The following is a 17,927-nucleotide window of genomic DNA, read 5'->3' on the forward strand; positions in this document are numbered from 1 at the left end:
TTTTTGTACAAAACCATTATTACTATAATGGTTACATGTGTCAGACACTTCTTTATATGTTAGAATGAACTGTATACAATTTTCTCTTTTTTTGTATTAAGGAATTGTTAAGTAGCAGTAATTTTATATAGTTCACAGAGCACATTGACTCATTTAATCATCACAATAGTTGATGAAGCCCCAATTTCCATCTTATAGGTGGAAAACAAAGATATTGAGAGGCTATGTAATTTGCCTAGGCTAGGGTAATGCAGACAGCATGTGGGAGAAGTAAGGCTGAGATTTAGGTAGGCATTCTAGCTACAGGAGCCAATGCCCCTGACCATCACACTCACTGCCCTAACACCCCATAACAGTGTTGCCTCTTTAGACTTCAGCTCCCAGAACTTAGAATCAGGTGGGTGAAGAAAGGGCTTTCCCTGCAGAGGACCCAGGTGGGAAATGGCAGGATCTCTAGAGGTCGCTGTAATTACTTCATCAGATCAAGGAAAAGAATGGAGCTAGACCTTCTAGTGAGGCAGACAGGAGGCCAGCTCTGAAGGATGGACCAGAGGGACCACCCAAGGAAGCTGCCCTTCTTCCTCACTACCTGAATGTGCTGAAAAAGGGAAGGCCATGACCATATTTGCATTTTTGAAAGAGCAATCTGACGCCTGGGTGGAGATCACACGGAGCTAGTTATTATGAGAAGACAAGAAGTGACAAGATTCTGAACAGGCCATATTTAAGGGCAGAGGAGCAGATCACCTCCAAGTACTCTGAAAAGAACCTGGCTGCATAGCCTTGGGAAGGTTCTTTCATTCTCCATGCCCCAATTTTCTCATGTGTAGAATAATAATAATACAAATTATACTTCATCTTTTCCCCACACACATATGTACCCTGAAATTTGATTATGAGTCTGATATAATTAACCAGACACTCATTAGTGTCTTGTGTCCATAGGACCACACAGGACATAGAATTTGCAGTTCATTCCTCCATTCTGGCCTCTGGCGGTCATGCTCCTACACAGCCTTTGGGCCAGATCCCATTTCCCTGCACGTGGTGACTGGGCCCCTGGGGTGAAGTTCCTTCTCATTGTGACTGGGTGAGGGTTGCGGGGAGGCACTCACAAGAATTGGGGTTTGCCTGATAGGCAGCATTAGCAGAAACTTTCCATAAAAGTATGTAACTCAGGAATCCAGGTGTTTCTCATTCTAGGACTCCTCTGCTGGCCTCTGGGAAGAGCGGTCTCAGTGGCACCACCTAGGCCTGATTCCCACATTCTCTGAGCTGCTGCTGATGCTCAGAGCATCCCAGCCCACCCTCAGCCTGCTTCTCCAACAGGACCCACCCTTACTGCTACCATACACCTGAAGTCACGCAGCACACCACGGGGCTCCAGCTGTGGCCTGTTTGCCTTCCTGGGGAAACCCACACTCCAATCACTCAGACCAGGCTCTAGCACTAGCCTGCCAGTGTCCTTCCTTAAAAACAAACAAACAAAAAACACTAGAAAATCAATCCATCTTGTTGCCACTTTTGTCTTCCCCCCTGCTTTCTAGTTTCCTAATATAGCAGTTAGTTGCCACCGGCACTGTCCACACCGGGTACAGTCCTGCTGGATCAGAGAATTAAGTCTGAATTTCAATATGCCAATGATTCTAACCGATGCCTATATAACTAACAATTTGCGCATTTCTATTCAAAAAGGATTCTCATGTCATGACCATTCCCTCACACAAGCCCCCGCTCCTCTCTGCTTTTCTCCTACTGCACTTGACGTCCCAAGTATCTTCTTTGCTCTGATCTGTATTGTCCATCTTTTCCAACAGAATGTAAGCTTTGTGCAGCAAAGTGATTTTGTTCAACACTGTATTTCCAGTGAGTAGAACATTAACCAGTACATAGTAAGTTCTCAGAAAATATGTTTTAAAGGAATGGATGGGTGGATATATTTATATAGAACTATCCTTGTCCAAAGATGTCTCAAAACCAAGGTTTTATCCACCAACAGTGAATGCATATAGTGTGAAACCTCCAGACCTCAAGGAAAATATACTGAGCAGGAGAATTTTCTTAAACTCTTTAAAATGTATATATTTTGGGCCTTTTGCTTATCAGCAATGAAGGGGAAAATACCTTCTTGCTTATCTACATGTAAAATGACAATGAATTATACTTTTCTTACCCAGCACCATTAGTTTCAGGATCATATGCCTTTCTATATATTTTAAAATCTATACCCAAGTGTTTTTCTTTCCAATATGCACTAAAATCTGCTGTAAAAATGCACATTAATGTAAGTGAATTCAGCAGAACGATTGGGCTAGGGAAAATAAAATTAATTATTCATGTCATCAGTATTTTCAAATGCAGAATGGTTATGAGAACATACATAATTATAAGTAATGCAATTATTTTTTAATAATGAAGCCACTGCTAAGGCTCATTAATATTTTTAATAAAAAATAAAATATTTATTCTTTGAAGTTACAAAATGTATTTTGTTAATTTTAAAGATTTTTCATGGAAGTATTTGTACACTCTATTTACATTTTTTAAGCAAATAGTATTAATTTTTCATGAGTATATTGAAATCTGCCATGAAGCAATAGTGGTGCCCAATATATACAAATACTCTTGCTTGAATATTAGTTGAATTTCTTTCTTTGTGAGACATTCTACAAGAATAAAATGCCATTGACTTCTATAGGACATTGCATATGTGAAATATACATCTCTCTGACAACCTAGCAATTCTTTTAAATACCCAACATTTCATTTGCTTGAGTAGATTTGCTAACTCTACTCTGGGGAAAACAAAGAAAGAAAGAAAGAAAAAGGCCTAACTGGAGCCATAGACTCGTTCCAATACATTTCCCTCATATTTGCTGATTCAGCTCCACTCCATAATTTAATTTCTTACTAACAGTTGCAAACATAGTCTTTCCAGTCAAGAACCAGACTCTTCCAAACCCTTCTTCTCTCTCTTTTCTTAAGATTTTTGAAATGAGATGAAAAACCCTGTACTCCTGAAACCAGGTAAAGATACCAGTCAGTTTCTGTTTGGAATGTAAAGATAGGGCTTCACTATGTATTATTCTTATGAAGTAAGATTTTCTTGCAGAGAAGGATTTGTGTCTGTTGTACAAGAAGACTGCAGTATAATTTCTAGACTAAAATGGGAGCTTTTGAGAGTAAAAAAGAGATACTATGAATAATAATTACACTGGGACCCCAGGTACACGAGGGTGATACAGGCTAACCAAGAGGCATGGCCATGCTGTGTAAAAGTCAAGGATGAAATCTGTGCTTCATTAAATAATCATCAAATGACCTAAGCACCTCATTGCTAGAGACAATGAAATTTTGGAACTCAGTATAATTCAAGAGATTCCTGGTTCAATCCCCTTGTAAGGAGGTAGCAGGACAAAGTACAGCGAGGTTAATTAAGCAACCTGTCCAAGTTACACAACAAGGTAGTGATTGTGTTGAAAGTAGAAACCAGGTTTCCTGATTCACTGTGCTCTTTCCATCACACCGCACTCCCTTGAAGTAAAAGGCATTACAATGAATCCATATTCTCTACAGTAGGTATAGAGCTTGTAAACTATTCTTAAAGGAAAACACCTAAAAGATTACAAAATGTGATACAAAGCCTGCACCAGAATAAATGTCACGACCTTGATCTTAAAAGAAATCGCAGGGTCCCACTCTCCTTCCTTTACAGCCTGGCAACCAACAGGACTGAATATTGCCCTTTGCATGTTGGTTCACATTTACTTATGTATGTAAAGCTACATATATACCCGTAAGACATTGCCAAATTATACAGAAGTGGAGGGATCATTTAACAGCCAGAAATATTGCATGAAATTCCTCCCCCTATCCCCAGGAAGCTCTTAGCATCCTGAAAATCTTTATACTATCAAATATTTGCAAATCATCACTTTCTGAGATTAGCATTATAGGAAATTTCTGGTTTTTTGAGATGAGCATGTCTTATGGAAAGATTTATATGTTAAGTATTCTAAGTAAAACAAATTTTATGAAGTTTATATAATCCATATACCAGTAAAAGGTATTAATATTGTTATATTCACATTTAAAAAGCCATTTAACCACAAGGGTTGGAAAAAGTACTCTTTAGTTCATCATAGGAACCATGCCTTTCTAAGTAAACATCAGTCTGAAAATTGTTCATTAATCAGGGAAGAAAAACTTTTCTTTTTGAAGATTTTTACTTTTAAGTGGCAATGTAAACTAGATCTTATGAGATGACATTTTGATGAATACTATTTTATGTTCTGTGACTCTGTGAAAACCAAAAACACATTTCTCCTACTACTTGCCCTGCAGGATGGCCCAAAAAAACCTCATCTCATCTATTTGAAATGAATCCAATTTAATTCTGCTTGACCAAAAATCTGTTTCCATAGTTCTCAAACATGCAATCACCCCAAGGTACAGTGCCACTGCAGCTAAAGTGGTTCAGTGTTATCACTGAGGAAAATACACTTTGATTGAGAAAACAGTCCGGGGTGGTATTTGAAAATAAAATGACCCTTGCTGGCACACAATGCAGTGAGGCAGTTGATAAAAGCACATAGAGATGGTCTGTACTACAGACAGAGTTTAAAGGAAGATGCTTCATCTGACCTGCAAAAATGGGTCAAAGGTTACAGTCCTGCAATTAGCATTACAAATCACTTAAACTTCCAAGATTTTGACAGTTCTAAGAAAGATATATTGAAAATCTACATGTATTAGTTATCTTTATAATTGGAGGGTGATTTAAAAATCAATTGTGAGGTAAAGAAAATTCACAACAAACTAATCTGTTACTCAAACAACTTCCTTTCTTTCCTTTGACTCCCCCCATATACAGGCATTAGCTGTAATCACATACAGATCATTATAAAAAAGATAATTTTAAAAACTATTAGTCCAACTTTAAGACACTGTTGCTGTAACTGAATATGTGAAACATATTTATCCAAATTATATAATTGCTATATTTGGTCTGTTAAAAAATCTAAAAATGTAACATCTCTATCTTTTAATGAAACTAGTAATCTTTTATTGAAGTCAATGCCTCCTCAAATGAACCAAGTAATTACTAATTGATTAGATCATTTACCTCTATGAAGCACTGCTGTCTTTAAACATGTTATAGCTTATAATAAAAGAGGCTCTTTTAATTGACAATTAATGAGCAGTTAACTGTTTTCCTTTTATATTAATATTATAAAATACATTAATTTTTATTTCTTCATTTGTAGGTGTTCAGCTTGCAAATAAAATAGCTACTTTACACATTTTCTTAAAACATAATTTCTTAATATATAGCAGTTACTAATTGATAAAATACACAAAAACAAAGCTGATAATTTTTCTCCTTATTTTGGGATACATCTGGTTTACCTAGGAACTTATGCAACTGTAATTTCATTAATGATTAAACAAAACTACTAAGAAAAATATCTGGTTCTTTCTAACTTTATTAACGGGAATGTTTCAACTCTGATTATCCTAGAATGCCCTTTTATGAATTATTTTACTTGAATGAAATAGTCTATCAATTGTTCTGTGCTTTATTTCTTCTATATACGATTCACCTCAACTTGCTTATTGTTAAATTAACATTAAACCAACAACCACAGTAACTAATAACCAGGGAGATATTGGAAAATAATATCAAATGGAGCTGCTGAGCAAGAATAAATCTGAAGTCAGAAGTGTTTATCCAAGGTGCTGTGTTATTATCAACAATGTTATAAACCCAAACAAGATAGAAAAAATCAACGAAATACACCCTAAGCCACATGCTGACTAAAATGTATTATTCCATAAGGGCAGGTTTTCTGTTTGTTGTTGCTAACATATCCTCAGTGCCAAACCAGTGTATGGCACATGGAGCGTGATCAATAAATATATATTGGTAAACATCATTTTAGACTGTCCATTTTACTTTGTGGCCAAAGGCAGAGAGAGAGAGAGAGAGAGAGAGAGAGAGAGAGAGAGAGAGAGAGAGAGAGAGAAAGAGAGAGAGAGAGAAACGCTGCACATAGATACATATATCCATCACTACAGTTATGAATTTACAACTTTTGGTCATCTCTCTTCTCCTAGGACATTTTCTCTTCCTCTATTCTTTCCCTCCACCTCTTCCTTCAAAATAAAAACCAGAATCTATTTTCTTCTTTCTCTCGTAAAAATATGTTAATTAGTAGATAGGATGCTGATACAACAAAATTTGCTTTTATTCTCTAATTCTAACACTTGGTCTGTTTCAAACACATGGAATAAAAACAATTTAAAAATAATTTTGATCACTCTCACATCTTTAGAATATGGGTTTCTAGAGAAATAATGAATTTGGAAAAGCTTTCTATGGCACCTACTGAAGACACTCTAAAAACGAAAGGAAACCATCTATTTTGGACCAAGGAGAACAGACAATCTGACAATTAACCACAGATTATTGACAAAGGTAATACATGTCAATCAGAATAGCATTTCAACAGCATTCTAATAGCTTTTCATAAAATGTAAGCTCTATGAGATAGGTAGTTTATTTGTGTTCTTGTTCTTCCATGATGTAATGCCAATACCTAAACCAATGCCTGGCACATGTTAGGCAATCAAGAAGTATACCTGAATTGAATTACTAATATACTTCCCTGTTGCACAAATTCAATATTTAAAATATATTTTTCGAAAATTGTAGACATAAAATTGAACAGTGAACTCAAGTGCAGTCTAGATGAAGGCAGTTAGCTACATATCATACAAAATATGCTAGTCCAAGCCAGTTTTTAAGTACCATATTTTGGGTCTTTTTCCTCAGATAACAGTGTGCTTTTCTTACAGACAGTAAGAGAGTATATCTATTGTTCACCATGAGAGCCACATACCTACCAACTCAAAACTTTACGACTTCCAATACAATAGACCTTTTGCAGGCAATTTCTCTAGGATTTTTCAAATTTGCTTTCATTTTGTTTTGATGAAATACCAAGCTTGAACAAATAAGGCCTTTCAAATTATTACATTAACTTGTTCATTTAACTTAAAAATGAAAATCCTATGTAATTAGCAGATAACCCTCTCAGCTTGAGCTAGGCTAAGGTTACTGAATCAAGACTATAGACAAGCAGTGAACCAACACAAAGCAATTTATAAAAGTCCAAATCCCAAATCAACTTTGTATACACATTTCATAGTTAAACTGAGCGCACTGTATTAAACAAGACTCAAAGGAAACCATAACGCCTGAGATCAGAAACAATCACATTTTAGAAAAATGCCCACTTTCATAACCACAAGTCCAACAGGAAGGAATGAAATCCGCACACTTACCTGGCTGATGGGCTCTTTCGTAGGGGGCTTTCCTCTTCTGGCTGTGCTAGTGGCCAGGGTTGTGGTGGTCTCCATAATGGACGTGGACATCTCTGACTGCATGGCAGTGGCTGTCGACTCAGTTGTCATAGAGGAAGGCACTTCACCAACCAGTCTCACATTTCCCACTATGGCGATGTTGGCATCATTTTCAGCTGCCATATTCAGAACTTTCAAGCCATTGTAGTAAAGCCCAGAGAGCTGGCCCTGGAAGGGCTGGCCCTGCTCTTTCCCGCCAATTATTATGGTTGCTTGGCTATTGAAGATTGTGAGCTGACGCCCTGTAAAAATAATATTACATACATGCAAAAATGTTGATTGTGAACTCTACTTTCTACAAAGGATGATAAAAACAGATCTTTCATGGGGTGGATAATGAGAGCAATAAACTATAAGAGAGGCATTTGACTCATAATTCATTGCTGATAAATGAGGTGTCCATGAAATGCATAATCATTGGCAAATACTTGTAAAATTCTCAACTTATTGTAAATGTAGTGCTTTTGCTAAAAGACCAATCAAAGATAACGAATTGTAAATCAATTATTAGTGGATCCCTTTCCCTTTTACCTCAAGATCTTACTTATACTGTTGGTCTCTTAAGTCTAAAGTGTTTAATTTAAAAATGTGATGTATCTAGCATTTCAAGTATTTGTCCTTCTAAAATTACCACTGGTAGAAACTAATCTATAGCAGCTGATATCTAATTTTAAATTTCTGGTAAAAATTTCATAATTCACTTAATTGGCCACAGGTCTCTATATGCTATTCTTTAGAAATGTTTATTTTTTTTAAGGCAATAGTCCATTGTTATTGAATTATTCTATTTTTTTCGGCAATCACACTGAAAAGAAATGCATGGTTTACACTAAGCATGTCAGAGACAAAAAAAATTCCAAAAATATTTTTCTGATTGGCTTTCAGCAAGTCTATTAAAACAAAATAGAATGAAAAAAATAGCTTCAGATGTAAAAAGCGGCTTCAGGAATGATACACAAACCGATGGAGAAATTATGGCTCATTTCCATCAAACAGCAATCCTCAGCAACAGTACCAATATCATCAAATTGAGTATCCAGTTTTAGCAGAGTGTTCTCTGCTCATAAAAAGCATGCACACAACTTTAAGTTCAGTTTTAATTAGGGCTTGTTCCCAAATGCTCTTAGAAGGTTGCAAACGTTAAAGGGACTTCATTTTTGACCGGCAATCCATATTGCCCGCTATTTAAGATGCCTAGAGTTTAAACCAAGAGTTTTTGTTTTTTTGTCAGGACCATAATAAAGATATCAGAACTACATATATTTTAGTTAATAATTTAGAGGCTGGAACATGTAATATAATCTATGAATGATTTATCATTTTGGGTTAATGCTTGATGTGAGTACCTTCATAGATTGAGTTAGTGGATTATATTTAACAGTCCCTTTAACCTTAAATTAACAGGGTAAGATTATTAAACAGCTGGTACGTCTAAAAATGTATCGAAATTATTATACAAGGTATGCAAATATTGCTATCTGTATTTTACTGTTTTAAATTTGTTTTTAATTTAGTTTTACGGAAAATTTATTTTTTATGTTTATTAGTGTTACAATGAAGTACTACTTGGTTATGTTCAAATTATTTTTTTATTTGAAGTTTTAATCAATGTTTTTTACCTTTGTCGAGTAGCCATTCATCAACTACTCGACCAAGTCGATATGGAATTCGCTGTCTAGCAATCGCCAGGCGCTCGTTATCATTGTTTCCTTTAAAGTTTAAAGAGACATTTCATTGGTTAAAATCTGTAAGGTCAAAGGTTAAAAGTTAATACTTAAAGCTTGAGCTATACAGTTGCCACATGATTTTTTGAAATTTGGAATTTTAAAAAGTGCTACCTAGAACATTTCATGTTTCAGACTTGTCATTCATTCATTTATTTTATTTTAGCAAACAAAATTATTCCTATGTTAATTGAAAATTAGAAATCTGCATTTGAGCTAGGTTATTAAACTTATGTTATAGACAGACCCGAACAACCAATTTAAACAGCATATAATAGCTTTACAAAAAATGACCATTGATCTCAGGGTTTTGTCTTTTTGATGTTTCTTATTAACTAGTTAAACATGTTCAGGTGAAACAGGTTTAAGTTTTCAAAATACATTCAACCTCTTATTCCAGATTAGTAATTTATGAACACCAAACTTAATAACAACTTTGGCACACTGAAGCATCTGAAATAGGCCTACCATACTTTATGTCCTCGTCAGAAAATAGAAATTTGTATTCATCTCATTTAACGAAACCACAGAGACTGGATAGTTATTGTATATTCCATACAAATTAGTTTAACGATCGCTTGGACATCACAAGAGAATATATCTTGCATCATCCAAATACGTTATTATAGGAAAAGGCTTTGACAAAAGTGACTTTGAGTGCCCTTCATTTCATTTAAAGCTTAACATGTTGAAATGTATAGCAATTTGAAAAAAATAATATGTATGTTTTATATCCTCAAATGTTTGCTTTTACATTAAGCTAATCTAAAGAAGGCATGATAGCTTAAGGAACAAATACTGGTATAAGCCTCAAACAGTGGTCCCTATGCATAGATCTAAACTAAGTGTGAGCCTTGCTTGTCTGAACAAAAATTTTTTCTGACAGAAACACAGTTTAAATTGACCTTGAATAATTCTTGCAAATAGGTAAGTGTTTTCTCCCTCTGTAAAGCACTTAGAATCTAAGCTGCCACCTCAGTGCTTAATCATGTATGCTGAAAGTTTTTTTATTCCATAAAAAAGAAATAACATGAAATTTTAAGCTAAGACATTTTGGCAATAACTCAGATAAGGACTAAGAGGTAAAAGAAACAAGAGGTAGTGATGCCCACAGAAGAGACTGGAGCAGTTTGCTAAGGAACAAAATAGGCATAAATTTTACTCATATTTAGAATAATGTATGTGTTTCATGTACTACTCTTATTAAACACTATACTTATCACAATAAACCCACCACTATTTTGGTCACAAATTTTAGAGGAATAGAAAGGTACTATCATTTAGATCCTATAAATTTGTCCTATGAAAATATATATATATATATATATATATATATATATATACACACACATACATACATATATATATTACTGAAACTATTTCAGACATTAGTATTTAATTTAAAATGTAAATATCAAAGTAGGACAAGATATAAAATTTAATAAAAACATTTATATCCGCTTCTCTGTATTATGTAATCATTAAAATGTTATAAAATAATATTTTATCTTATTGGAACATATTTTTGGTGTATTGATAATGAAAAAAAAACACAATGATACAAATAACTTAAATTCCAGGCCTATCTTCATTTTTAAAAAGTATGCAAAAAAATTGCGTTCTTTTTTGTGTGTTTGCATACACATATATTTGAAAAAGGTATATTAAAATTTAATATTGGTTATCTTAGGGAAATGTGATTATTGATGAATATGTGTTTTTGACTTCTATGTGTTTGATGTAATAAACATGTCATGTGCATAATGTGATAAGCAAATATGAAATGTTCTACAAAAACTCATATTCGTTGCTACATAGACTTTTCTGTTGCTCAACACTCATTTCAATTCACACTGTTAAAACTTGCCTGGTGACTTTATAATTACTTGGCTCCTCATGATATTTTTCATGACAGAGTGTTCCCATCATCAGGAATGATCCATTACTCCCTCAGACACCACCCAAATCTAGAATGCCAATCGTCTCTTGCCCAATTATTATTTCAATATATTGACAAAGCTCTCTGCATCCTCTGGGCAATAAATTCCACCCAGGCTCCACATGCCAGCCAATATCTAATCCAGCAACAAGTCTAACCCTTTCCATTGCCTTCAGGATGAAATCTCAAGTCTCAAGGAGATTCAGCAGAATTTTCATGATCTGGAACCTTCCCACCCCATCTCATGGCTGACAGTGCCTTGACTTCCTCTTCTATCCTCACAAGATTTCTCTCAATTCTAAAGCTCTCCTTAGTTCTCTGGGCTTTTATACTTGCAACTTCTTTTATTTGAAATACCCTTCCTCACTTCTACCCTATCCTTATCTTGCCTTAGCTAAATCTGGTTCATTACTGAAATCTTCTTGGCAGAAGCATTATTTCTGCAGGAGGTCTTCCCTGTTGGCCCCACGTTAGATTAGGACACCTGAATATATGCTTTCTTAGTGCCTTTCAGAAACAAGCATTGGCTTATAATTGAATATCCAATATTTTCCCCCAAAACCCCAAAGTTCCATGAGGTCAGATATTATGGGCAGTGTTTATTGTTGTGTTCTTAGTGCTTGCACAATACCTATCATATAACATCCTATGAAATATCTGTAGAATGAAGTAGTGAAGGAAATCTTGTTTTTAATTCTGATAGTTTCTTTAGCACCGCTATCTCATCTTCACAGCCTAATAACATTCACTAAAAGAAAAAAAAAGGCAAATACTTGTGCCCAGATAATAGATGATATGTAGCTAAGCTTCCCTTTGTACTTTCTAAAAAGAACATCTCATATGTAAATTATAATTTTATTTCCTTAATGATTATCACTGATTTGAATATCACCCATATTATTGCTTGCTTAATAACAACTTTCCCAGGCCATAAAATAGGTAATTATAGTTATTATTAGTTAGTAATAGAAGAGGAGAGAAAGGTCTAAATAATACAGGTTAAGAAAATTGAAGGCTTAATATATTCTTTTTGAATGACTTTAAAAAAGAGGACATACATTATATATACGTATGTATATATATATGTATGTATATATGTATATATATATGTATGTATATATGTATATATATATATGTATGTATATATATGTATATATACACACATACAATTGGCTCTCATATCTTTGGCACTCACATAACAATATGAAGATATGGCATGATTTAAGTCAACAATAGCTTTTGAAGATACTTGATGAGACTCTGCTAAAACAAGAAAATGAAATATGTATTTCTAATAAATAATAAAGAGGTCATTTAACAACAACAAAGATAAAAGAGAGTAGGCATCAGAGACCGGGTAAAGGCATGATAATTTTCAAGAAAGGTAGCCACACGAGAGGCCAACCTAAAAACACTGCCACCCAGAGGCTGAGCCACAAACTGACTCTTAGGGGAATACAAATTAAGGCAGACTGGATCACAAATACGGCCTGCTTTAAAATCAGGACTGTGATTTACAACACGGAGGAACAGTGTATAATGCAGGCAAATTCAACACTCTCCTAAATACCTGGCAGGACTAAGGCGAACCAGGCTGAAGAGTAGAAGAACCGAAAGACCATCACTACTGCAAATTTTTTCTTTTCCTTTTTCTTTTTAATTTTTTCACCTTTTTACTAAGAAACCAATTTTTTTTCTTTTTTTTCTCTTTTTCTTCTTTTTCCATCACCTGATTTTACCCTTTCAATTACCACATTTTTATTTTTAACCAGTATTATTACTCCTACCATTTTACCATTTTTTAAAGTGTCATTTTATTTTCTCTTTATTTTCTTTTGGGATTACTGTTCTCCATTCTATTTTCATCGCTCCTTTAGCATTAATTTTCCCTATCTCAATTCCACCTCTTTTCTAAAACCCTCTTCCTTACTTTTCCCCTTTTGGTGTCCTGTTTCTCTTACCCTATTCCTGCTCCAGACTTTCCCAATTCCCTCTTTTTACCCCCTGTCTAATTCCACCCTACTTATATATCCTATTTCCTATCTACTGCTCTAAATCCTTATACACCTATTCTTTATCCTTCTTCACTTTCCAACCATTTTTTTCTCTCTTATCTTTCTATTGTTTTCTTGATTGTTGAATATATTGGGCTTTTTTTTTTTTTTTTTTTTTTTTTTAATTTGTTTGTTTGTTTTGTTTTGTGTTTTTTCTTCTTTTTTAGGACTGGTTGTGAGGTTGTTTTTATTTTTCTTTTTTTTCCGATGGTTTTTCCCTTCCCTCCCCCACCCCACCCCAGTTATTTTTGTGCTTCTGTTTTCCCTTACCCCTCTGGATATTATTGGTGGTTTGTAGTTTGCATTCATCTCCAGGGATCTGTTGCTGGAATTTGTTGAGATTAGTGGCAGTTCTATTGGAGTTTGCTCCTCATACGGGGAGTCTCTTCCCCGCTTCTACTTCATTCTCTTTTCTCGCTCTCTTTTTTTCCCCCCTCTTTTTTCCCAATTCTATTTTTGCACTCCTTTTTCGTCTTTTTTTTTTCTTATTTTTCTTTTCTGTTCTCTCTTTTATCTTCTTCTCTTCTTTCTCCCTTATCCCCTAATTCTCTTAATTCAGGTGGTCACCTTTATTTGGGGTTATTAATATTGTGAATATACTTGTGTTCAGTGCCTGGTACGTTGTGCCTTGCTCTGTTGTATTTTGTGCCTTTAAATCAACGCAGCAGATCCAAGCAACAGCAGCCCCCTGATCACCGCAGCCTCCTGATCACCACAGCCTCCTGATCACCACACCCTCTGTCTGTGGAACAGCAACTGTACGTGAAGCCTCCCCCCACCAGCCAGAAGAGCCAACACAGCTGTGAACAACATCCACCAGAGGAGCTGCTGCCAACTGGAAAGCAGCTGCTACCACAACCGTCTGAGCAGCAACCACAACCCAAGGAGCCCCTGCCACCCAGGGAGCAGCCACTGAACATCTCAACATCTACATATGTCAGCGAGATCAAACATGGGTAGGCAAAGAAACCCCCAAAGGAAAGAAAAGGAGGACTCGCCAGAAAAGCAGCTAAGTGAGACAGAGATATGCAACATGACGGAAAAAGAATTCAGAATAAGGTTCCTAGAGTACATGCACCACATGTTCAAGAAGCAAGAAGAAACAGATGAAAAACTCAACTACTTATGCAAGAAGCTAGAAGAAACAGATGAAAAAATCAACAACTTAAGTAAGTCCCAAGAAGAAATGAAGAGTGACATAGCTTCAATAAAAAACTCCATTGAAAGTATCAACAGTAGACTGGGAGAAGCGGAGGACCGAATTAGTGAATTAGAAGACAAGGAAGCAAAACACACTCAAACTGTACGGCAAATGGAGAAAAAAATTAAAAGACAGGAGGAGAGCCTAAGGGAGCTTTGGGACAACATGAAACGAAACAACATACGAATAATAGGGGTGCCAGAACAACAGAAAGATGAACATGGATTAGAAAACCTATTCGAAGAAATAATATCAGAAAACTTCCCTGAGGTGGGGAAGAAAAAAGTCACACAAGCCCAGAGAGTCCCAAACAAGGTGAACCCGAAAAGACCCACACCAAGACACATCATAATTACCATGGCAAATGTTCAGGATAAAGAGAGAATCTTACAGGCTGCAAGAGAGAGACGGAAAGTAACATACAAGGGATCTCCCATTAGATTATCAAATGATTTCTCAACAGAAACACATCAGGCCAGAAAAGAATGGACGGAAATCTACAAAGTGATGCAAAGCAAAGGACTGAATCCAAGAATACTCTATCCAGCAAGGCTATCATTCAAAATTGAAGGGGAAATAAGAAGCTTCACAGACAAAAAAGGGCTAAGGGAGTTTATCACCACCAAGCCAGCCATGCAAGAAATGCTAAAGGGACTGGTGTAAAAAGAAGAAATATCAAGCTCAGAAAGAAAACAGCCACACACACACACAAAAAAAGAAATGGCTACAAACAAATACCTTTCAATAATAACTTTAAATGTAAATGGACTAAATGCTCCAACCAAAAGACATCGAGTGGCTGAATGGATAAAAAAACATGACCCATACATCTGCTGTCTACAAGAGACCCACCTCATTAGAAGGGACTCACACAGACTGAAAGTGAAGGGATGGAAAAATATCTTTCACGCAAATGGAAAGGAAAAGAAAGCTGGGGTAGCAATACTTATATCTGACAAAATACATCTCAAAGTGAAGGCCATAACCAGAGATAAGGAAGGCCACTTCATAATACTAAAGGGATCAATACAACAAGAAGATATAACCCTGGTAAACATATATGCACCCAATGCAGGAGCACCCACATACATAAGAAAACTTCTGGAAGATATCAGGGGAGAGATCGACAACAATACAATCATAGTAGGGGACTTTAATACACCACTGACATCACTGGATAAATCCGCTAGACAAAAACTCAGCAAAGAAACAGCAATCCTAAATGACTCACTAGATCAGATGGACTTAATTGACATCTTCAGAACACTTCACCCCACAGCTGCGGAATATACATTCCTCTCAGGTGCTCATGGGACATATTCAAAAATAGACCACATATTGGGTCACAAGCAAAGTCTCCACAAATTCAAGAAGATTGAAATCATAAAAAGCTTCTTCGCAGACCACGATGGCATAATGTTAGAAATAAACTACAATAAAAACAACCCAAAATACTCAAACACTTGGAAGCTGAATAGCATGTTATTAAATATTGATTGGGTTACCGATGACATCAAAGAAGAAATTAAAAACATCCTGGACACTAATGACAATGAAAACACAACAATCCAAAACCTCTGGGACACAATGAAAGCAGTCCTGAGAGGAAAGTTTATAGCTCTACAGGCCTATCTCAAAAAACAAGAAAAAATGGTAGTCAATCATCTAACTCTACAACTCAAAGAATTAGAAAGAGAGCAACAAGAAAACCCCAGAGTGAGCAGAAGGAAGGAGATAATAAAGATTAGAGCAGAAATCAATGAAATAGAGACCAAAAAAACAATACAGAAAATCAATGAAACCAAGAGCTGGTTCTTTGAAAGGATAAACAAGATTGACAAACCCCTAGCCAGGCTCACCAAGAAGCAAAGAGAGAGGTCCCAAATAAACCAAATCAGAAATGATAGAGGCGAAATAACAACAGACCCCACAGAAATACAAATGATTGTTAAACAATACTACGAGCAACTCTACTCCAACAAACTGGACAACCTGGAGGAAATGGACAAATTCCTAGAAAAATACAACATTCCAAAACTCAATCAGGAAGAATCTAAAAACCTCAATAGGCCAATAACTATGGAAGAAATTGAAGCAGTCATCAGAAAGCTTCCAGCAAACAAAAGCCCAGGGCCAGACGGCTTCACAGGGGAGTTCTACCAAACATTCAAGGAAGAACTAAAACCTACCCTCCTCAGACTACTACAAAAAATTCAAGAGGAAGGAACGCTTCCAAGCTCATTCTATGAAGCCAGCATCACCCTAATACCAAAACCAGGTAAAGACATCACAATGAAAGAGAATTACAGGCCAATATCCCTCATGAACATAGATGCCAAAATCCTCAACAAAATCTTAGCAAATCGGATCCAGCAGTACATCAGAAGGATCATACACCATGACCAAGTAGGATTCATCCCAGAGATGCAAGGATGGTACAACATCCGTAAATCAATAAATGTGATACATCACATAAACAAATTGAAAGAAAAAAACCACACGGTCATATCAATTGATGCAGAAAAAGCATTCGACAAAATCCAACACCCATTTTTGATAAAAACTCTCAGAAAGGTGGGAATAGAAGGATCATACCTCAACATAATAAAAGCCATATATGACAGGCCCACAGCCAACATCATACTCAATGGACAAAAACTAACACCATTTCCCCTAAGAACAGGAACAAGACAAGGATGCCCACTCTCACCACTCCTGTTCAACATAGTACTGGAAGTATTAGCCATTGCAATTAGGCAAGAAGAAGGAATAAAAGGCATCCAAATTGGAAAAGAGGAAGTAAAACTGTCCTTATTTGCAGATGACATGATATTATACATACAAAACCCTAGAGACTCCATCAAAAAGCTACTAGACTTAATACATGAATTTGGCAATGTAGCAGGATACAAAATTAACCCCAAGAAATCTGAGGCATTTCTATACACCAACAGTGAACTTTCAGAAAGGGAGATCAGAAAAACAATCCCATTTACCATCGCACCAAAAAAATTAAGATACCTAGGAATAAACTTAACTAAAGAGGTTAAAGACCTCTACTCAGAAAACTACAGGACGTTGAAAAAAGAGATAGAGGAAGACATAAACAGATGGAAGAACATACCATGTTCTTGGATTGGTAGAATCAACATCATTAAAATGTCCATACTACCCAAAGCAATCTATACATTCAACGCACTTCCCATTAAAATACCAATGGCCTTCTTCAAAGATCTAGAACGAACTCTCCAAAAATTCATCTGGAATAAAAAAAGACCCCGAATAGCTGCAACGATCCTGAGAAAGAACAAAGTAGGTGGGATCTCAATGCCAGATATCAAGCTGTATTACAAAGCCACTGTTCTCAAAACTGCCTGGTACTGGCACAAGAACAGACATATAGATCAGTGGAATAGAATAGAGAGTCCAGAAATTAGCCCGAACCAATATGCTCAATTAATTTTTGACAAAGGAGGCATGAACATACAATGGAGCCAAGATAGTCTCTTCAATAAATGGTGTTGGGAAAATTGGACAGACATATGCAAGAAAATGAAACTAGACCACCAACTTACACCATACAC

At 35.8% G+C, this 17,927-nt stretch overlaps 1 protein-coding gene across 24 annotated transcripts in view; it reads right to left on the minus strand.

Annotated features, from left to right (window-relative positions):
- NRXN1 (neurexin 1) overlaps positions 1-17,927 on the minus strand; it is a 1,006,580-nt gene that overhangs the window by 103,294 nt on the left and 885,359 nt on the right. For 15 of the 24 annotated variants that reach the window (XM_070429185.1, XM_070429182.1, XM_070429193.1 and 12 more), the window contains 2 exons: positions 9,045-9,134; positions 7,348-7,667 (listed from right to left, as the gene is read on the minus strand). In XM_070429185.1, the coding sequence (XP_070285286.1) occupies positions 7,348-7,667; positions 9,045-9,134 (410 nt within the window). The remainder of the gene's footprint in view (positions 1-7,347; positions 7,668-9,044; positions 9,135-17,927) is intronic. The other 9 variants (XM_070429195.1, XM_070429200.1, XM_070429197.1 and 6 more) reach the window with 1 other exon arrangement.

Source organism: Myotis yumanensis, unplaced genomic scaffold (assembly GCF_028538775.1).
Source record: "Myotis yumanensis isolate MYYU_CA2020_CCGP unplaced genomic scaffold, mMyoYum1.0.hap1 SCAF_11, whole genome shotgun sequence".
In the NCBI taxonomy this organism is placed as follows: Eukaryota; Metazoa; Chordata; class Mammalia; order Chiroptera; family Vespertilionidae; genus Myotis; species Myotis yumanensis.